The 22,878-nt window shown below is 47.1% G+C and overlaps 1 protein-coding gene across 2 annotated transcripts in view; it reads right to left on the bottom strand.

Moving 5' to 3' along the window:
- The window catches only part of Etv5 (ETS variant transcription factor 5), a 63,215-nt gene extending 41,890 nt beyond the window's left edge, over nt 1-21,325 (bottom strand). Inside the window, exons 1-6 of one of the 2 annotated variants that reach the window (XM_038345264.1) lie at nt 21,206-21,325; nt 18,260-18,391; nt 18,044-18,131; nt 17,864-17,911; nt 17,720-17,770; nt 2,735-2,788 (exon numbers count right to left, since the gene is read on the bottom strand). In XM_038345264.1, coding sequence (XP_038201192.1) covers nt 2,735-2,788; nt 17,720-17,770; nt 17,864-17,911; nt 18,044-18,131; nt 18,260-18,304 — 286 coding nt within the window. In that variant the 5' untranslated portion in view covers nt 18,305-18,391; nt 21,206-21,325. The remainder of the gene's footprint in view (nt 1-2,734; nt 2,789-17,719; nt 17,771-17,863; nt 17,912-18,043; nt 18,132-18,259; nt 18,392-21,205) is intronic. The other variant, XM_038345265.1, reaches the window with a different exon arrangement.
- Nucleotides 21,326-22,878: the final 1,553 nt, after the last annotated feature.

Here is a 22,878-nt window from a genome sequence, read left to right as displayed (position 1 = left end):
CAAATAAGCCATGCAGACAGAGCTTAAGTGGGGAGTATATTGGAGAAAGGGAAGGGAAAGGGGGAAAGGAAGGAGGAGGGGGTGCACACAGAACAGGACACAGACTCCTGCCTGCCTCTTCAGAAGAACAGCAGGAAAGAGTGGGAATGGGCTGAGCTTGTCTCTTAAAAGGGGGCCTTTTGCGTGTACAGAGTAATGTAGCAGGCCTATAGGACCCTTGGCTGGCCAGGGTACTGCCTGAGTGCATCCTGTCAGGTGACAGGCTAGTATAATGCCTGAATCCTAATCCCCCCAACAATTAAAATGCAATGAAAATTTTAATAGCAACAAAAATAACAATGACCTAAAACAATCTAATAAAAGATTCCCATAAAGCACTAGCAAAAATTAAAGACAATAAACGGAAGGATGTATCATGGACTGAAAAGCTTTGTACAGACACTAGTTCTCTTCAGATTTATTTATAGGTTCAATGTTACACTGAACAAAACCTCAGCACCGTGCAGATGCTAGAACTAAATAAATCATATTTATTCAGAGATGAACCCCACAGATATGCTAAACAAAACAAGCAAGGCACTGACACAAGGAGTCACCCTGTATCAACCTACACACAAAACCTTTTAAGAGACCAATCTAACCTGTGGTGCTTACAGGCCACACAGATAACAATCATAAGGAGTTAGGAGGTGGCTTGTTTCTCAGCTGTATTACCAGAAAGGGCAGAGATACTTCTCCATTTAGGAACAAGAAGACTGGAAATTTATTTCTTTCTTTCTGACGATTTCATACATACATACAATGCAACGTTAACTGCCCCACCCCCTCCCACTACCCCAGACCACTCCCATACCACGTGCCTCTTATACCCTTATGTTCTGTTTTTCTAATAACCCACTGAATCCATTAGTGCTTCTGGTGTGAGGGGTTGTAACCTACCAGTAGGTATACCTACAAGAAGGTATCCCACCTCCCCCACGCCTACAGCCACCACTCAGAGGGCAGTGAGGGCTGGTGAGCCAGAATTACTGACTGGCTGGATCTCATGCAGATCTTAGGCAGATATCCAAAGCCGCTGTGGCGTCCTGAGTGCAGCAGCCAACTGTGACGTCACCGTCATCACCTCTACACACTTTGCGTTGGCTGCAGCAGCACCAGGGAATGGTGGAGACGCAGGCAACACCCTGCGCTGGAAGAGGAGCTAAGGAGACAGACTATCATTGAAGGGGATACTTGGAAAAGGAGGTATATAAGATTTCCCAAGCCCAGTGAGAGGCATGTTCATATGTACAGCGGGGCTGAGGGCCACTCTGTCTGATAGCTGTCTCAAAAATTAAAAGCCAGGAACATTATCAACTATAATGGCACAAGTTCCAACAGTGGAAATGAAAGAAATACAGGGAATCGCACCATGTTCATATCTAATACAGCTAACTTCTATAAGAACTCTCAAATTTAATATAGTGAAACCAATTATTAGATGAGCTGTGCTGAAGGTTTAAAAATGTGTCTGATTTATTATGTATGTGTGGTCCGTCTGCATGTGTACACTCGGCATCACCCGTGGGGAAGCTAGAGATGGATACTGGGGATTCTGGTCTGTTATTCTCTGCCTTATTCCTTCGAGACAGGCTCTCTCATTGAATCTGGAGCTACACTGGCAGTCGACAAGTCCCAGTTACCCCGTCTCCAGCCCCTCAGCACTGGGGTTACAGGCACGCACAGTCACACCCGGCTTTGCTTGGGTGCTAGAGATTTGAACTCAGGTCCCATGCTTGCACAGCAAACTGAGCAATGCCCTCAATCTTGTTCTAAAATCTGCAGTGAGTGTCCCCAAAGATCTCTCCTCAAGCACGCACAAGCTCTTTCTGACAAAAGGCTTCAACATCAGATGCTCAACACGATAACGTGGAGTGCAAAGCGAAAGGATCAACAGGGTAGGAGATTTCTGAGCCCAGCATTTCCACAAGCTGTTTTCACTTCTACACATTCTTTTTAAATAGACCCTTAAAGTGGGTCAGCAACTACAAAGCGACTTAAAACCCTCGGGGGTGGCCCACACCCACAATCCTAGCGCTAGGGAGACAGCAGGATCAGCCTGGGGTCAGCAAGACCCTGTCTCTAAAAAAATGCGGTGTTATAGGGGAAACTATGGGCGGAGTAGGGAGGACCAGACTGGGATGCTGAGACCCGGGGCCTCAAAACAAAATTAATAAATAAATAAACGAATCAGGAAGAGTGTGACAGACTAAATAGTCATATGAAGCATACACACAAATGACTCAATTCTAAATTAGAAGCAATGTCAATATTAACCATAAGAAAAATCCTTGGGGACAACTGGAGAGTTCAGAATAGGACACTACTTTCCTTGGACTATAGGAAAGAATTGCCCCTACTTTTGGAAATGTACACTAAAGTATTTGGAGGTGAAATGTCAGTTTTTACAGCCTGCTTCTAGATGATTCAATAAGAGAGACAAGAACATGCAATGAAACAAACGTATAAATCTAGTGATCTGTTTTTAAAAATAAGTCAAGAATCTTTTTTTTTTTTTTCAAAGAAGGGGACAGAATGAATCTTTTATCTGTGGTTGACTAACAGGTCAAAAGTTAAGAACTTTGAACCTGGAGACAGGGAGATGGCTCATTAGGTAAAATGCTTGCTGTACCAGTGAGGACCTGAGTTCAGATCCCCAGCACCCACTCAGAAAGCCAGGCGTGGCAGTACCCACCTGCAATCCCAGCTCTAGCCAGCTGATGAGGTCCAGCTTCTTCAGTGAGAGACCCTGTCTCAAGAAAAATAAATAAATAAGGTGGCAAGCCAGAAGGGAAGACAGCTCATGCTGAACTCTTTCTCACCAATGTATGTGTGGGCAGGCACACCTGCACACATTCACACCTGAACCTACACGGGGTGGGACTGGGGGCGGGGGAGACACACAAAAAACCTTGAAGCCCATGAATTTACATATGAAGAAAGCCAACCTTGGCCTGTTACCAAACCGGAAGCAGAAGACAACCCTGGAAATCCAAGAACAAATGCTGAGTGCACCCTAATGCTTAAGACTATGTTTCTCAAATATTTTGTTGGCTCTGACCCACTTAGAAAAAATAAGAAAAACCTCCTCAAGAGGGCAAGAAGCAAAGGCCACTGTCACCACTGCTCTCGGCGGCCCTGCTGCTGAGTATAGAATGACGGAAATAAAACCTATCTGTAACTTCAAACACATATGGAACCACATAGAGCAGAACTAAAGCATATGTCCCACTCAGAACCTCAAGCACTCTTGGGGGCAGGGAACAGAGAGAATTTCCTCCCCTTTTGAATATATATATATATATATATATATATATATATATATATATATATGCACACACACACACACACACAAAAAAAAAAAAACCAAAAAAACAGACTTTCACCATCATCAGACCAGCTGGACAACTCATTAGATTCATGCCCACAGTCCTCAAGGGAGCTCAAAGCAGTCATCAACAGCCTGTGACAATTAAAAAGACTTTGAAAATTTAAAAATCTCCCCCTTGAAGGTCTCCTATTCAATCTCTTTCCAAGTAGCTGCCTTGGCTCCCCACTTCTGCCCATAAAGTCTGAACAGGGCCAGGACCAGGAGAAGAGCAAAGAGGAGGAGCTTTGGGCTTAAGCATTTCTGAGGACTCTGGTTAGCCCACCCTAATGCAACAGGCTGGGGGAATCAGAAAAAGACATATAAAGCCAAAGATCTAAACTGGATTTTAAAACGCTGGATAGCCAGACGGTAGTGGCACATCCCAGCAATCAAGAGGCAGAGGCAGGTGGTCCTCTGTGCATCTACAAAGCAAGTTCCAGGACAGCTAGGGTTGTTCCACAGAGAAACCTTGTCTCGAAAAACCAAATAAATAAGTAAACAAACAAACAAATAAATAAAGCAAAAACAGAAACAGAAGTATGCCGAGCTGAGCATGGTGGTTTGTACCTGTAACTCCAGCATGAGGGAGGCCGAGGCAAGAACGTTAAAGTGCAAACTGGGGACAGCAGGGCTATACAGTGAGTTCCTGGCCAGGCAGTTCTACGATATGGGAGTCTGTCTCATACACCCTCAAAGCAAAAAAAAAAAAAAAAAAAATACGCATGCCAGCTTAGGAAATACTTACAACGTAGGAAATACAGATGGCAGTAGGATCCTGGTATGGCACCAAGGCTTGCCATACAAGAGGAGACAGAACGATCCCCTGGTACAGTCAGCACCAAGGTGGGCATATGTCACATAGGGGCTGAAGTTTCAGGGAGGTTCAGTGTGCAGTCTTAAACTACAAGGACAGACAGATTTGTCCGAGGCAAAAGTCTTACACAAAGAAAAGCCTAGATTCTGCTCTGGGATAGAACTGGCGATTTGTGTGCATTGGGGAAGGCTGCCTCAGGACTGGCAGTAATATTCAGGAACTTAGACTGGTGATCAACTGTGGTGGTATGAGGGGGTTTAGCATTGCTTATGACTAGATATCCATATTCTCTATATGCTTCTCTCCTTCTCCATTTTCCTCTCCTTCTCAAATAGTCTCACTATGTAGTCTTGGTTGGCCTTTAATTCTTTATACAGACAAGGCTGGCCTCAAATTTTCTGGGATCCTCCTGCATCTGCCCCCTCCATGCTGAGATTATGGGTGTCTGCCACCATGGCTAGATGGGTTATTTGTCTTATATGTCATTTCAGCGAGGATCACAGGACTGTCACCCTGGTACTAGGGTTTAGGAAAAAGCAGAATTCATCAATGAACAACTACAGAAGACCTTGTCATACAGCCAGCACCACCCTCTGTACAATAAATAACTTAACGGCTAAAGCAGGAACCAATAAAGCTGGCTCCCGGAACATTTGACTTCGGGAGTCAGGTCTTTCTGCTGCAGTCAGCACAATCAGCTTCAACAATTAGTACATGGAGAAAAAAACCAAAAACGTTGGGATTCAGACCTAGAAACCAGATAATAGAATCAATTAAAGAAAGGCTTGGGGGCTGGAGAGATGGCTCAGTGGTTAAGAACACTGCTTGCTCTTCCAAAGGTCCTGAGTTCAATTCCCAGAAACCACATGGTGGCTCACAACCATCTGTAATGAGATCTGGTGCCCTCTTCTGGCCACTGAAAATACTGTATACATAATAAATTGAAAAAAATTTAGCCGGGCGGTGGTGGCGCACGCCTTTAATCCCAGCACTCGGGAGGCAGAGGCAGGCGGATCTCTGAGTTCGAGGCCAGCCTGGTCTACAAGAGCTAGTTCCAGGACAGGCTCTAGGAACTACAGGGAAACCCTGTCTCGAAAAACCAAAAAAAAAAAAAAAAAAAAAAAAAAAAAAAAAAAAAAAAAAAGAAAGGCTTTGACAGAGAAGTGAATCTGAGAGAGGGAGGAGGTGGGGGAAGGGACTGGCAGGAGAGGAGTGAGGAGATTGCTATTGGGATGTAATATATGAGAAGAAAAATAATTATTAAAAAAGTCAGCAGGGCTTTAAATGTAAAACCACAACATGGACAATGGGAAAAGGGAACAAACAGGGCCTAGGCTATGCAGGCACAGGACCCACTGAAGACTGAGGGTCATGCTAGCTGGGGGTCAAGGGGTGGGAAATAACCAAAAGCAGCAGAGGTGGATCTTGCTACAGAAGGAACTAACTGACCAGAGCCCTTGGGGGCACTACTTTTGGGGTATAAGCCCAGGGATCTTGTTGGTGAACTACCTAAAAATGCTAGGCACCTTGAATGACTCTGTGGGAATGTGGGGTGGGGTGGGGTGGGGTGGGGTGGAGGTAGTTACTCTGATCCTAAGTGGGATGGCAGAGATACACAAGTTGTCAGGACAGTGGAAGACTGTCTCAGAGTTCTGAAAATGGACACCCAGGGTCTCCACATGCAAGACTTAGAATTCTGAAGAAGGAGATTGAGCTGATCAAAGAACTGAACTCTGAAATTTTGACAGTTAAATGAAGCTGCCTGGGGTAGGGTCTCTCTCCCAAGACACAGGAATTAACAGCTTATTGGCCTTACTCCACTCTGCTCAAGTCAACTGATACCACAGATAGGGTAAGACAAAGACACCATGCTGTGTAAACCTTCCTCTAGACGTCTGTTTATCTCTGATAAGCTTAGATTTAGGTAGGGGACTCCAGGCACCAACACAGCGGTGCTAAGCTGTAGCGTGCACACTGTTGGGCTTTGCAGGGCATGCTTCCTCTGGGGACATGCTAGAGGGTATGGAGTCAATCTTTCCTGACAAGAGCGCACCTGGGCTGGGGACAGCATTTCTAATTGCAGCTTGTGTGGAAGTCATGTTATACTATTTTATGGTCTTACTGCTCCTGGAAGTATGGACAATAACAAGAGGCACGAGACAGATTCAACAGAGAACTCTTGTCTAGTTTTGAAGGTGCACATGGGGGCTCTGGGTTAGAGTGCTATTTAGCTTCCAGAACAACCATCTGACCAAAGCAGGGTAAGATGAAACTGGGGGCTTTACAGTCCCAAGGCAATCTCAATTTCTTTACGGGCAGGAACATTGGCAATGACAGGGGCTTTAGATGTGTGCTGGTACATTCTAGGAACTATAATGTTTATTTTAGCTCTTAACTAGATATAAACGGGGGGGGGGCAGTTTAGAGGTTTGTTCCTGGTAGGTTCTGCTCACTAATGCTGGCTGGAGAGCACTTGACATCCCATAATTAAATCATCAAATCCAGAAGGTTAAAAAAAAATTAAAGCTGCCCATGAAAGTAAATTTAGGAGACTACTGCGTGATGTGCGACCCATGAGAAGGAACAGTACGACAGACCAAGAAACTGTGATGGCTCCAGGAGAGGCTTCCTAGCAAGGCCAAGGACACAATAATAACTCCGGTGTTCTGAGGAACACACAGAGAGGAAAAGCCTGGCTGGGAAGAACAACAATGGTCCTCAAAACTCACTACCTCAACTGCTACATGAGACTGGCAGCTTCCACCAAGGGAGTTAGTGGGTTGTACTTACAGACACACAGACTGGCCTATTTCAGACCTTTATTCAAAGCTCTTCAAAGGGAAGGGCGTGGTGGCATATACCTGTCGTCCCACTACAATGGACATTGGGACAGGAGGATTGCTTGACTTTCTTACTTCTAGAGCAGCCTGGAGACTCCATTTGAGGAAAAAACAAAAATCTCGGATTGTTGGCTAAGCTACAGCTCAGTGATACAGGACTTGCCTGGCATGTGTGAGACTCTGGGTTCAATGGGTGCAGCAGAAAAACTGGCCAGTCTTGTCTGTGGTCATCTATTAGAGGTTGCCATGGATCTGGAAACACTGGCTTTATCCTTTCTTTGACTCTATCAATACTAACAACAATGATGGTGGCTTTCAAAGAAAGCCTAGTTCAAATGGAAAGATTAACCAAAGTCCCCTGTTGTGAATCATCTTTTGTACACTGTGCAGATAGATGTGTTGCTCTTATTAAAGGGCTAAGTGGCCAATGGCTAGGCAGGAAGAGGTTAGGCAGGACTTGCGGACAGGGAGAGAGCTTGGGGATAAAAGGAGGAGGGTTATTAGGAGACTCAGGGAGAAGCAAGATGAGTCTGCCTTACTGAGGAAAGGTACCGAGCCACGTGGTAGAATGCAGATGAGAAATGTGGGTTAATTTAAGTTGTAAGAGTTAGTTTAACAAGTTTCAAGCCTCTGTATGGTTATTTGGGAGTTGGGAGGTGGGACAGAAAATTCTGCTGACAGTCCCCTCCTCTTCCCAAAGTTGCAAAGTTGGTCTCAGGAGTGAGAGGAGCCCACCATAGGCATAGATACCAGATCAGACACCTCTTGACTCAGATCTCAAGCTACGAATTGTCTACCAGTCTAACTCTGAACAGCTGCCTCTGGCTCTATATCAAATTGCATCACTTATAATTACAAACAGAAAACCGGTTATCAAATAAGGAAGGAAACTGGGTGACAAGGACTACAGCTGCCAAAGCCAATGTTAGCACTTTTTTTTTTGAACCCAGGTGTATTAGTTTCAGATTCTTCCCTTCATCACCACACTTCAGCATCGCTCTCAAAGCAGCCCAGAGCTGTGTGGTACCTTTCCTTCAAAGGATGTGTCATGTATGTCACCAAGGCAAGCCTGGTGCTTTGGCATTCTAAGAGAGGGACTCTGGGGACCTCAAGTCCAAAGGTTAGAACTGAAGGGAGGAAACAGAGCAGAACACATACCCAGACTGAGGAGATCATGCTATGGGTCTCTTACTCTGGGGGCTGGAGAGAAGGCTCAGAGGCTGAGTGCCTGCTGCTCTTCCAAATAATCTAAATGTGGTTCCCAGCATCTAAGTCAGGCAGCTCAGGGCCTCTTGTCCCTTTAGCTCCAGGGAATCCCATGCTTCTTTTGGTCTCTTTTACACACACACACACACACACACACACACACCAGAGAGCTTTAACTGTCAAGGAAAGGGCTTGCCCACCTGCACAGAGCCAACTTCCAAGGAAAGCCAAGGTGAGCTTCTGGACCAAAAACAGCCCAGTCACCCAGTTAAGAGTATTTGCAGAGTAACAATGTAACTGATTGGTTTGATCTGAGTGTCCTGCAGACATAGAGGAAACTTTAGGACTATTAAAACCAGGCTACGTAGAGAGACCCAGTCTCAAAACAAACAAACAAACAAACAAACAAACAAACAAAAGGAACATTAGAAGCGTTTGAAATGCATTAAGGCCTGTGCAAACTCTTCATCTTCAGCTTTGTATTTAAAATTCCCCTTTCTAGTCTGACAGGAGAAAGTCCAAACTTTAGCAAAGTGGCCTTTCCCTAGAGCTATTCCTTTGTCACCTGCCACCTTTCCCTGCAGGCAGGGCATCTGGGCACCTATGCTGGGCCTGTTTCTCCAACATATGCAGATTTCCCTGGAGGAACGGAAGCAGCTGCTCAACCTAGGCCACTAACGAACACGTCACGACATGCATCCAAAAGAGCAGATAAAAGAAAAGAAATAGCCCGAATTCACTTTTTCTCCTAAGGTCATCATTGGCACATAGGCTTTGGGACCCTTTGTAGAGTTACTTCCTACTATTTGGAGACCAGCACTGGGAGGTGGGGTGGGGAGAGATTGGAAGGTACCAAGCTCGTGTGCTGAGTACATGACCAGGTTCCTCTGACCTTGCAGAGCATGGGTCCATGCCTGAGGAACGTATCAAAAAACACTACAGGACTTTTCCACTGTTGGAAGTACTTGGAGACTAAAGGATTTCTCAGTGTGAACAGCAATGGAAAATGGGAAGCAGGGATTAAGATTAATATTCATAAAAATAAGGATGCTCAGCATCTTCACAGAAGTAAAATTCTATGGCTGCTGAGGCAGGAAAGGGATGACAAAGGACCCAAGGAGAATCGGAAAATGTCAGGGTATTCAGGTGAAATTCACGGGGGGGCGGGGGGGGGAGGGGAATTATCTCTATTCAAGTGTTTCCCATTAAGATTCAGATTAGGAAATCTGGGCAGGCTCCAGAATCTGGCCTTCACTATGGGTGGGTGGCTGTGTACAAGAGACACCCATGTTGTAGAGTGTTTGTTTACACTATGAAGATATGTCTTTGCCAAGGCACCTTCTGGTTCATTTAATAAAGAGAGCTGAGTGGCCAAAAGCTAGGCAGGGAGAGGTTAGGTGGGACTTCCAGAAAGAGAGGAGGACTCTGGGAAGAAGAAAGGAAAAGTCAGCCGCCACATGGAGAGGAAATGAGAGGAACAAGACAGATGAGAAGTACCGCCACATGACAGAACAGATTAACACAAACGGGTTAACTTCATTTAGGAGCTAGCTAGGAACAATCCACGCCATTATTTGGGAGCTGGCTGGTGGGACAGAAAGGCTCATTACCCATCCACCCCCTTTGGTATATATACGTGACTCTTGGGAATTGCTCTTCAGACCATTTCCAGGCCTGTAGCCTGGAATGCTGATGTCCTCAGCCTGGAGGGGGCAGTGTGTGCGTGCGTGGGGCGGGAGTGGGGGGCATCACCAACCTCCTGACGGCAGACACCTAGAGCCACCTCTAGACAGGTTAACTCGGGCAAAGGACAATCTACCGAGGTCTATTCTCCTAGGAAAAGGGGTGGGGTGAGGGGGGAAGGCACCCTTGCAAGGTCAACTGCCAGAGAAATACTCCGGATAAAAAGCCCTTATGACAAAACATAAACAACTTTATTTTGGTTGTGAGGACGAAAGACAAATTTTAAAATCCTGAGGAAACCACATCAACCGTTAGTAGTTAAGCTTCGCCCTTTAACTGTGTCGTTCAGTGCTGACCTAGCCTAGCTCGCTGGAGGAGTTGGCTGTTAGCCAAGATGCTGGAGGATACTGAAGGGTGTATCCTATTGAGCTGGGTACCCCTAAATCCGAGCACTTTCTGCATGAGAAGGCTCCTCTGGCTCTGGAGTTGTTCCAAGGCGGAGTTCTTTTTGGTACTCCCTGGGTATTTAATTGGAGAGGCCAACCCTTTCATTGGTGTTGGGGAAGTGGCAAAGCCACAGCGAGGGTGGCGTGTAACTAAATCCTGAAGTTTGGGAAACACCATTTTAAAGTGATGCTTTCTGAGCCTAGATAAAAATTAACAAAAGAGAGGCCAAGGGGTAGAGAGAATACAGTTTTATTGGCCCCTATGAAAGTCTAAAAACAAGAAACATCCTCCTTGGCCTTGCAAACATTTATTCTCCAGACCTGGGAAAAAGGGCAGAGTCTGGGAGAGAGGGGCAGCCATCTTCGGGAGAGAAGTAACGCCACAGCCACAGAGGAAGTAAAGGGCTGACGTCCTCAGACCAGGTCTCTCTGGAGAAACTAGCCTGCCCTGGCCTCCACCACCACTTTAGACTACTGCCCTAGAAAACGGAAGGCAGAGCAAGGAGAGAGGACTCAGAGCTCCTCAGATCCTCTGTAACTCGCCCTCTCAGCCCAGAACATCGGCCTGGTAGCGATAGAGTTAAAAGACAGGCCTTAAAAGAAAACTCATACCCCATTAAGCTCAGGCTTGGAGAGCAGGGAGCAGTTAGCAGGCCAAAGGAAACTAATTCTGGAGGCTCTCCAAGCTGCCAATCATGGGCATATTTCTAACAGTCGCAGCGTTGTTGGAGTTGGTTGTTTTTCCACAGGCTGCACAATGGGGTCTGGTTATTCATTGAAAAAGTCTGCCAGTGGGCCCCGCCCTCCATTCACAACCAATTTGGAATGCTCCATTCATGCAAGAGGGGGAGTCTGCGGCTAGCTGGGACAGACCTACTACTAGAGCCCAGGGCTCAGCTGTCCCCACAGAGAAGCTTGCTCGCCCAGTGCGATGTGTTTACATAAGAAATTCAGCCACAGTAGGGGGCGCTGGGCTGGGTCTGCATCCTCCCAAGGACCCAAATGGCTAGGATTATTGCTGAAATCTGCAAGGCTGAGCAAAGAGATGAGGTTCCGAAGACCTGCAATCCCAGGCAAAGGGGTAAAGGAATAGCAGGACTTAGAATCGCTGTAGCTTCCAGGGGAGAATACTGGTTTCTATTGCCCTGGTTTATATTAAGGGGCAGTGCGTTCTCTCTCTCTCTCTCTCTCTCTCTCTCTCTCTCTCTCTCTCTCTCTCTCCCTCCCTCCCTCCCCCCCCCCCCCCCCCCCCCGAGAGCTTGCCCTGCCAGACATCTTCTTCCCTGGTAGCTAACACAAGACACCCCATCGCTTCCTCCCCAGGGCAGAGGGACTTGGGAGACATTAGGAATTTCAACAATCTCTTGGCTTCTGAGTGGCCCCTGAAGGGTTTAGCACACCCTCCTGGATGTCCAGGAGACTGAGCAGACCTGGAATGGGAGGATAAAATCTCTCAAGACTTCAGAGGCTACAAGGCTAAAAACTGGTTTGGTGTCTTTAGGGGACGTTTTTCACCCCCTCCCTTTTGAGTCCTCTAAACAGTCAGTAATTACCCTTAGGGTGAATGGAAGGAGCCTGTCAACCCAACTTGATTTCAAGAAGTGCACTTCTTCAGGAAAATGATGGAAGGAGATCATTTTGAGCTCGCAGGCGGCTTTCTTCATAGCAGACTATGTTCAAATGTCTCATGCTCACTGCTTCTCACTGCCTGTCCCCACTTCTGAGACCTTTCTCAGAATCAAATTCCCACACAATGCCTTGCTGTCTGGGAGGTGAGTCTGGGACTCTTGGCCCAGATCTCTGCCTGCTCTGAGACCTTCTACCCCCGGCTGCCATCCTCTAACCCCCCCCTTTCTAAACTGAGGGAGCCTCAGTTGTCTGCTGGGCAGGGTCTTTTTTTTTGGGGGGGGGTGTTATTCTTCCAGGAAGGCCTGAGCACTAAGTCCACTGTCACCTCATGTACCAGACCCCCAAGTGGACTTATGCCCACACACACTCATGCGCCATGCCCACACCAGGAGTCTACCGTCTTGCTGTTCTTTTAAAAGAAGCCTAGAGAAGGGACAGTGGCGGGAACTGAAGACCAGAGCCCCCTGTTCACCGAGCTTGATGAGTTCACAAAATGAATTTTTTAAAAATCAACCTAATCCGGTAGTGGCGTCAGCACACCTGGCATACATCCAAAAGCTGGAGCCGCAACATGACGAGACTCTGAGCTCCCCGGATTCCAAATGGAGAAGCACTGAGTGCCAGGGGACAGATGGGGCCCAAGCTGCTCAAGGGCAGTACACGCCCAGGAGGGGGAGTCAGTGAGGCTGCTTCTTCCCACCATTAAAAACCCAAGAAACGCAGCAGCCGCCTGTCTCACACACCCCAACCTGCCTCACCCCCAGGAATATCCTCTTCTGGGGCTGGGAACACAATAATGATTCGATAAGATAGAAGAAAACAGCAGAGAGACTCTCAGCTTTTCAGTTCCCGTATCTTCGTCTCGTAAGACCGAAGGATGCTGGAGAGCAGGGACTAAATGGTGAGTTCCCGATGGATGCCAGGGTTTTGTTCCTTCTGGCACCTACACAACTGATCTGCCTGGCAGACAGATTAATTTCCCTACTCAAGGCTTTTTCACCAAATACAAAGGACTGGAGAGGCTTCCAGGCTCTCCTGGAGAAGAGTAAAAGGGAACGACCACTGTTTTAAATATGCCTAACTTGACCATATGGCTTTCGTTTAGGCCAATGGTCTTAGGTCACTAACAGTTCTCAGGACGCTAGAGGCTATGAGGCCAGGAATGGGCACTAATCATTGAGGGCTCTGTCTGCAGCAAGGCAGAGGACTAGCTAGCAAGGCCTCTGAAAGTCACGTGTAGAGTCCGGGGCCGAATCATCTCTCCTCCATGTTGTTCCTCCGCTTTCTTTTCTGCTCCCTCCCTTCTTTCAGTACTAACACCCCCCAACAGCCTTGAGCAGCCAAACCTCCTCTTCCTCAGCCACCTGTAGTTCTCTTTCTTCCAACAACAACCAATCATTTTACTAAAGTGGTCTCGTTCCACAGAGCAAGGGCTGATGCCAGCGCCCCCTCCCCACAACCCACAGTTACAACTGTGTTCTCAGAAGGGGCCCAGTGTCACTACTGTGCCTGGTGTTTGTGGCTTCAGGGTTAAACACAACCATTAACCCTGTGTCCCACTGAACTTAGGAAAAGCTGATTTTAACAGTTAATTAGCTGGTCCTTGGAAAATTACTTGTATTTCCTGCAGTCATTCCTTGATTTATTATTATTATTATTATTATTATTATTATTATTATTGAAATAAAGATTTTAAAAAGAATTTCAAGGGGAAGATGGGGTCGTTCAGATTTTAAGCCAATTTTGTAAATTGTATGTGGAACAGAGCTATGACTCTACGAAGAGATTTATCATTCCCCCTCTGCATTAACTATTTCCATTACTCAAGATACTGGTAATTACTCACAATGCCACCCCTGAAACAAATGAGACGTTTAAAATAAATCAGAATTGAAACCTGCATTTAAAAAACACTCATTAGTACCCAGGAAGTCAGCTCAGAGAAATGAACCTATACAGCTTCCTCATTTCCACATCAAAGTCCCAAAGTACTCTGGAGTCCCAATCCTAACTGTGGCTCCGACTTAACTCTGTGAAAAGACGTGGGAAAGGAGTAGAGAGACTCTAGAGCCCATGGTTTGTGTAACATGTGGTCTGTGACATATCTCTCTCTCTCTCTCTCTCTCTCTCTCTCTCTCTCTCTCTCTCTCTCTCACACACACACACACAATATGCAGGGCATGCAGTTTTAGACCTTTCTTTACACTAATGCATCTTTAAGGAACTACGCCAGTTGTAACAATGTTTTTGCTTTACATCTCTTCCAAGTCCTAAATGGAAAATGTCTATGCCCTAACTTGCGTAACAGCATTCTCTGAGGTGCTGACAGGATGGCCAGCTAGCGCCCGTCTGAAAATCACGAGTCTGATCCACCCAGGCTGGCAACAGGACTGCAGCTTTCCTTGCGGATTAAAAACTGGTGCTGTTTAGTTCACTAAATTCTTCCTGATTGCATCCAAACTACATGGTTTTCTCAGACTTTCTCTACAAGAGATTTCCAGCTCAAATAAACTTGGATCTCCAAGTCAATTCTTAACACCAAGGGATTATTTGGGGGGGGGGGTACACCGGCAGAGCCCCTAGGCTCTAGAGCAGCAGTCCTCAACCTGTGGGTCTCAATCCCTGAGGGGCGGTCACATATGCTATCCTGCATACCACATATTTGCCATTATAATTCATAACCATAACAAAATGAGAGTCATGAGGCAGCAATGAGGATAATTCTATGGTTGGGGTCCTCACAGCATGAGGAGCTATATTAAAGGGTCACAGTGTTAGGAAGGTTGAGCCTCTGCTATAGAGGATGTACTTTCTGTTCACTTGAGTTTAATTTTTAAAATTTCTAACCAGGAGCTAGCAAGATGGCTGAGAGAATAAAAGCACTTATCATGGAGCCTGATTACCCACACACAGGGTGGAAAGAGAACAACCCGACACACTATCCTCTAGCTACCGCAAGAAGGCCGAGTCCGAGCACAGGAGCGTGTATCCGTGAGACAGATGGAGTAAGCTGTTAAACTCACAATGGGTTCATTTCTTTAAATCACATTCACAGGTAGATGTCTACAGGCAAGATACCCAAATCTCTCTTAGAAATTGGGCCTCTACTGTTCTTAAAATAAACAAACAACAACAAACATGTTTTTCACGTGATCCTTTCAAAAGACAGTTGCAGGAGCTGGTCTTTCACACAAGGCTACGGCAAGTGCTCACGGGAAAGCAAGGTATGCAGCTTGATAGAAAGGCTCCACCAATTCCTCTGGGGATCCCTTGCCAGTCTGAGCCTGACCAAACAGAGCAACCTGCATGAATGAAGGGTTCCAGGCTCCCAAAGCCATATTGGGGCTCTTGCCTCAACACTCTGGACAGGTCAGTCTATTTGATTCCACCTTTCCCCAAGCTCTACCTCAGAAAGAGTCGGGACGACATTATTACAAGGCTTATTTAGGCTACTTGACCATCTATGTTATCCTTAAAATACAGACAAGCTCAACCGTAAGCAGTTATGACCAAAAGCAAACAGACAAAAGTCACAACAACAAATAACCATTATATTTGGTAGACAGGGGCAGCTCCCAAAGTACCTGCACTTCAGGTATGGTATTTTAATTAAAGAACCCAGCACATTCCATCTGCCGAGCAGGAATCATTTCTAGAGCACCAAGACACACTTATTGATTTCTTTGCTCAAGACTACTCCCACAGATAAGAATCTCTGCGGGAGGAACTCTGCTCTGCTGCCATCGCCCCCACCCCCCACCCCAAGACCAAGAACAAAGCATGCAATCAATCTGAGGTCAGCTGTCTCACCTCCCTTTTAACTGGGGGGGGGTGGGGGTTACAGAGAAACAAATTGTAATATTCAAAAAACCTCTGCCATGAAAGCCACCTCCCAAGCCAACTGCAGCCTACCCTGCTCTGGGTAGGAACTGCAAAGGCTGGGCCAAACTGTCAAGACAGAAACAAGTTTGAGTAGATTCTATCTCACAGCTCGAAAACACTCCCCCTCACCACACACACACACACACACACACACACACACACACACACACACACACACACACACACACACACACGGCCCCCTCCGGTTATCTCTACTTAGCCTTTCAATGGCAAGTTCCCCAATTGCTTGAAAGCAATCAAAGGGCAATAATAAGCATTTCCTTTTGAACAGGCGATCTCCACAGCAAGCCATGACAAAGCTAAGGTAGCTGCTAGCGATACATCCACAGGCTGCAGCCTATCCCCTCTTCAAGTTTCATGGCATTCTGCCTTGAACATGAGGCCTATCATTACAGAATGCTTAGCTGGTACCTCTGCGCTTTTATCTAATAGATTTAGAACACCCCACTTTTAGGAAGACCCAGATACTCGCTCTCCAAGTGGCATTTTTACACACACATGCACACGTACGCCCCAGAGGTAAAACAAAAGCTGAGAAGAATCTGCCGGTGCAAAATGAGAACTCAAATCCCAGTCTGGCTCAGGTGCTTGCTATTATAAAGCATGACTAAGAGACATGAATTTCTCTCTATGATGCAACTCTCAAGAGAGGCAGCGTTCTCCAGCCCGCTCTTAAACCTGCTCATTCGCCAGTGACTAATGTTCTCTAGAGCAGCCCGGTGCTGCTCCAATTTCATCAGCCAGCTTTGTCCTTGGTAGCTCTGCCTGGACCATAAAGCCCCCAAATGCGTTGAGGGCAGCCCAGAAAGACTAGGGCAAAGCTAACTATGCGCTGCCGGCATCAGGAGCCATTGTGGAACTCTGCATCAATTATTTTAAGGAACGAACACTCAGAGACCATGAAGAAAAAGGGCTTACTCTTCTCAACTGTGAGGTTGTAACAACCACATGACAAGCGCGAATCAAAGCCTTCTGTGACCACCCTTCTTCATTGGCTTAGAAGCAAAATTGCCATGTTAGGTGGACCCACAATCAACAGGAATTTTCCATTAAACATGTGCTGTACTTTTCAAAGGAAGGAAAGTGTCTTCGCCTTAAGTACAGCTCTGTTTTTGCAATGCTAGCGACTGGGCTTGGAACCCTGTACACGCCAAGCATATCAGTGAGCTACATCCTCATCCCAAGAATTAAATTTATAAAACAGACAAAAAAAAAAAAGATTTGAAAAAAAAAATCATATAATCAATAGACACTAGGGGCTAGAAAAATGGCTCAGCAGTTGAGAGCACTTGCCGCTCTTCCAGAGTTCCCAGCACCCACAAAAGGTAGCTCACAACCACCTGTAACTCTAGTTCTTGGGGATTTGACACCCCCTCTGGTCCCTGCAAGTACTAACGCATTACACACACCTCTCGCCCCCAGATAAATCTTGAAAACAAAAAGATGTTTGACACACAATCATATATGGTAAAATTCTCATTACAGCCACCATGTGGTGGCTGGGAATTGAACTCAGGACCTTAGGAAGGGCAGGCAGTGCTCTTAACCACTGAGCCACACAGATGGAAAACCAGCTTAACATTCTGGAGTTCAAGTTTTTAAGGTAAAAAGCAGTTTTATTAAAATTATCTTGAGTAAATCTTATCTCCAAGAGAGCCCGAAATGAGTAAAATACAGGTATACCACCACCCCAAATCCTCTGGCTACCGCTGAAAAATGCATTCTATAGGGAAAGATCCAAGACGAAACGATTTCAGAACAAGCTTGTCAGCAACAGAAAAGAACTTACAGTTATCAGACTGGAAATCTGGGACAAATTGTTCATCATCAGGAACTTGAGCTGGAAAAGAGACCTCTGTTTTAGATCTTTGTACTACATGGAAAGGCACAGTAGAAAGTTTCACATAAAGGACAGCACAGTCAAGAAACTTGCCTTCAGCTAACCAAGCCTCTTGAAGTTGACTAAGATCCTGAAACAACTCTGCAATTAAGAAAAAGAAAAAAAGGATTCAGAATGAGATTATTTCTTGTGCTTAGGAGGAGCACGGGAGGCTGCGCGCTGGTGATCTGAGCAGTCTGAGGCGGCCGCAGTACACAGGGAAATCTCCACTACCTTCAGAATCGTGAGCCAGATCTGTATCCAAAAACTTCCTCTTTCTGTCCGTCACAGGTCGCCCTCGACAGTCCTCTGAGCGAGATTTCTGAAAGAGATCGACAAATGAAGACTCAAGTGAAGGAAAAGGGGTGCAGAAGAGGCCCCACCTGCTCCTCCAGGAAGGAGAGACTCACACCAAAGCTCAAGGACAAAACAGCAGAGATGCCAACTCACCCCTGGGACCATAAAAGGGACTTGCTGATCACAAAACCCATCCATGGTGCTTCCAAAGTCTCTGGTACCACGGTGAAAGGCTTCAGCATTGAGTAGTTTCTGGGGTGTGTGTGGGGGAGTATAGAGATCCTCCTGTAAAATGAATTTGGGAGATTTAAAGTGTCATGGGGGTGGGGTGTAGTCTTTCTTTCTTGCCTGTGTAGTCAGTCACCTCCCATCTGTGTCCCAAAGCCTACTCAAGGTGCAAACTTTCAAAGCTTACTAGGCACTCGGGGACAAATCCATTTACTTGATCATTAGGGGGATGTTGTCCAGTGATAGAACACTTAACCAGCAGCATGCACAAGGTCCTAGGTCTAATCCCCAATAATAACGAAAAAAAAAAGAAAAAAAAAGAAAATTGCCTGTCTACCACATAAACCAAAACCAACCAACGAACTAAACACCTCAACTTATTAACTTATTTTTTAAGATAATTAAGTTTTTGACCATAGTACAGTAACAAGAACCAGAAAAATTGGATTAAGTATTCCAAATTATTGGCAATTAAGAAACTAAGATACATGTGTTTTTCAAAGTACTTTGTAGGTCTATGGTAAAAACACTAGGTACAGTTCCAGGAACAAACTGATCAAAAGTATACTTTCTTCACACACAATTTTTTATTTAACACCTAAACCTTCTGTCCAAACAGGTGTGTATACCTGAAATGACATAAACATCTCCATGGCAACTTACAAAAATTATCTGCCATCGACTAAACTCGTAGAAGAATGAAACATCTTTAAGAATAAGAGATAAAGGAAACTCAATTTCACTTTATATATTTATGCACCTCTATCAAAGCACACCCCCCCTCCAAAAAAAAACTTTCAAAGCAAAAAGATCCATGGGAAAAAAAATGCCCTTTAGTGAGCAGTGAAGTCAAATTTCCCAACAAAAACAGTCAACGCTGGTAAGAACTGGGCTTGGGAGAAGGCAACAAAAGACACTTTTCTAATGTGGGAGGGGTTAATCAGCAATTTAGGAAGGGGTCACTTTCTTAAACACCTTATTTTCCAACTAAAAACTCAGGTCAAAGAAATGGGGGGGCGTGATAATTCACTCACCCCAGTTCTAAATAACAGAAAGGCATAACTAGCCATTTCTTTTAACTTGTACACAAACTAGGAAACTTTTTTGACAGGAGCCCTTTCCATCTGACTTGTTTTTCATGCTGTGAACACCATATCAAATTTTCATAAGTGAGCAGGATGCAAGAAAACCCTTCGCAGCCAGTTCTTGGCCCAAGTAATCAGATATTTTCAAAGTCAAATGAAAGAGTTCACAACTTCCTAGAAAAACAGCCCTGCCAGCTCGCCCTCCACAGTGCAAACATCGTTTAGAACGAGGCCTCTCTCTAGTACCCAAATCTGAAAAACCTTAGTAGAGTCGAGGAGCATGAAAGAATTCTGTGTTGTATTTAAAAACCTATCTGATTAAATTGTGGCCTCAGAAATTCTTAAATGTCTGTTGTGGGTAAGAGGAAAACGTGTAGGAAACTGGAGGGTAAAATATTTTTAGAATCTCATGATGCACAAAAATATCTTTTGAAAAAAATTAGTAAAAGAAACTGCCCTAAGAGAATCCAAAAGCAGCATCGAGGATCTTCTAAGTAGCCCTTATAGAGTTCAAGGGCTGGAAACATTGTGTTCAAAGTATCTTTTAAAAGCCTGCAGCGAAGGCGCTCCAGTTCATCCTGGAGTTTTAAACCACTTCCTTTGTGCCATCGTCATTCCCCCCCCCAAAAAAAAATCCGAGCGCCCCCAGGAAAACTTTAACTCTGCGCAGCGACCCGATCGAGGCCCCTCCCAGTGGCGCGCAGCGGGCCTGGTTTTATGAATGGGAGAACAAGCCGCGGCCGCCACCGCAGGTAGAGGCTGTAACTGGATCCCTCGCGCCGGGCCCCATTCACAAAACAAGACACACTTCCACCCAATTCCCAGCCTTCCCATTCAAGAAAACTCCTTCAGCTGCGCCCCCGCCCCCACTTCCAACGCACGCCTAGCCTCCGACGCAGGCCCCTCACCCCAGCGTCTTAGGGGAAAAAAAAGCTCACTGCTTCATTCACAAAAAAAAAAAAAAAAAAAAAAAAAAAAAAAAAAAAAAAAAAGGGAGAAAGAGAGAGAGGAAAAAAGCCCCAGGGAGCTCCGAGTCCACGAAAGAAACCTGCTTCATTCATAAAAGTCACCCACATTCAGAAAACGAGGTGCGGCGTTGGGTGATACCAGTCGCCTCTAATTTACTCCCGACCCCACACGCCTTCTTTCGTCGCCCCCTACTCAACCCCCACTCCGCTGAATGCCCCCCCCCCCGCACCACCCCAATGCAAGCCAGTCCCTGAATCCTGCACGAGGCTCCAGCATCTCTCGGCCGACTCGGCACCGCTTCTCTTCCCTCCAGGCCGCAGCTCAGGCGGCCCCAGGCACCCTCAGCCCGCAGAGGAGGGAGTAGGGGGCTGGGGGCCCGCTGCCCATTCTCTAACTTGCCAGGCTCGCAGAAGTTCGGGCCGATCCTGCATCCGCAGGCTACACACGTCGGTGTCATTTAACTCTCGGGGTTCTGGAGCGACGCCCCTAAAACTGCTGCCCGCCCCCTCCCACCTAAGAGTCGCGGAGCGTTTCTTCTCGCGAGCCTCCCAGGGCCCTCGGGGGCCCACAACTCGGCGCCCCGCACCCCGTTCCCGCAGCCTGCGCCCAGCACCCCGCTCCCTGCACCCGCTCCAGCATCCCGGGTGCCTCCTCCGCGACGTACGGAAACCGGTTCTCGGCTCGCTCCGGAACCGCTAGCCGCCCCCGCCCGATGCCTCCCAGGAACCGAACCGAACCGGGCCTGGAGGGGAGGGGGCGGCTAGCTCCGGGAGTCACCCCAGGCACACCCGACGAAGGACTCGGAACCGGCCCGCACCTGAGCGGCCACTCCGCGCGCCCGCTTGCGCGCCTCGGTGGCGGGCTGGGCCGCAGCAATAGGGGTTGAGGACCGCTCCGCGCGCCGGCCTCCGGACTCTGCGCCGCCCTGCACCCGCTGCAGCACTGGCCCGGCCCCCGCCGGCTCCGCCCGCCGCCATTGGCCCGTGGCCCAGAGCAGACACGTCCTCATTGGTCCCCGGTCGTCCCTCCGGCTGCCCATCACCTCTTGTTTACCCTGTCTTCAGGCAAATCCAGCTGGGCCGCCCCACCAACTGCGGCGCCCATTGGCTAATGGTCGGCCTCTCTCACCGCCCTCAGAGGTCTGTTTTACATAATTTATGCGCTGGGCGCCATTGACCAATCAGCACCGGCTTGTTTATATAATGAATGTAAGGACGTTTTTCATTCATAAAAAACGCGACCTGAGGGGGAGCTGAGCTGAGTCAGTGAAGCTCTTAAAGGGGCCACTCGCGAAGTTCCCCCCTGGCCTCCGCCTGCGCCTCTCCTCCCGCCACCCCCGCGCGGGGCCGCTTGGCGCCAGGCGTTCGCAGCTGCAGCAGCGAGCTAAGTTATCATTTTAGAACTCAGGCGAGAGGAATTCGTCATTCCACACACCGAAACTCGCTGACCCGCCTGGGCATTCGGCCCATAGAAACACAGAAAACGGAAACCGAGCCCTCTAATCTTAGCTACCTTGAAAAGGAGAGGCTTTAATTTCTTTTAACCAGGTTTCCAGTGAAAAGAATAAGCAGTTATCTTCCTTTAAAAACCCGAGCTCTTCCAGGTTTTAGTTGATGTTTCATATGGACAAAGGCCGGCCTGATCGCGCCTCCTCGGGCTAATTGACTCTGAGCTCTGCAACTTAGAGGCTCCAAGCAGAAATCCGGTTCTCGGGCCGCACGGGACCAGTAGAGGGCCTTGGAAGCACAAATCCCTCTGAAACGTGTGTGCAGAGTTAGACCGTTTGCTTCCCTCCCGGGCTGCTTGTTTTCCGTTTAATGCAAGATGGTGTATTTGCGAATTAGATCCCGTGCAGCTGGGAACTGGGAGAAGCAGTCTTACTTGCCAAAGGATCGGGCACTGACTGCAATCGCTGAGATTCTTAACAGTGTTCCAGGAAACAAACAATCCTCTACCCTCCACCTTCTCGCCCTACTCCTGCGACCGACATCGGCGGTTCTCTTCTCTTCCCAAGGATGCTAGGCCGCCTTTAAGGGAGTTCTGTTCACTGCCAGCCGGAGAGCGGGATGTCAAAAGTTAGAACTTCAGCAAAGGGTTCCTAAATTGTTAAACTATAGCCGGAACCCCCACAATGGGAGATGCGGTATGGATTTCTAGGGTCCGCGGTCTTTCCCCTTTCTGCTCGTCTATCAGAGCTGGCACTTGATGTGTTGATCACAGTCTTTGATCAGATTGAATGCTGTGGTGAGAGCTGGTCCCAGGCCCAGAGGGCTGAGTTATCGGTTTTGCCGGAGACTGGGAAGGGCACCAGTTGATGTGTGGGAAGGAGCTTTGAACTTTTAACGAGCAGTTCCTTGATATTTAATTTCCTGCTTGAGGACTGTGCTTCGCTTAGCACCAATCCTACTGGATGACTGAGAGTCTGACCTTTTCTGTTAGTGCTTCCAGCTTGTTTCTGACATCCCGGAAGGCTTTGGATCCAGCTCCTTG

This window comes from Arvicola amphibius, chromosome 10 (assembly GCF_903992535.2).
Source record: "Arvicola amphibius chromosome 10, mArvAmp1.2, whole genome shotgun sequence".
Classification (NCBI taxonomy): Eukaryota; Metazoa; Chordata; class Mammalia; order Rodentia; family Cricetidae; genus Arvicola; species Arvicola amphibius.
The sequence above is the reverse complement of the archived record's forward strand: the minus strand, read 5'-3'. Positions and strand labels throughout refer to the sequence as shown.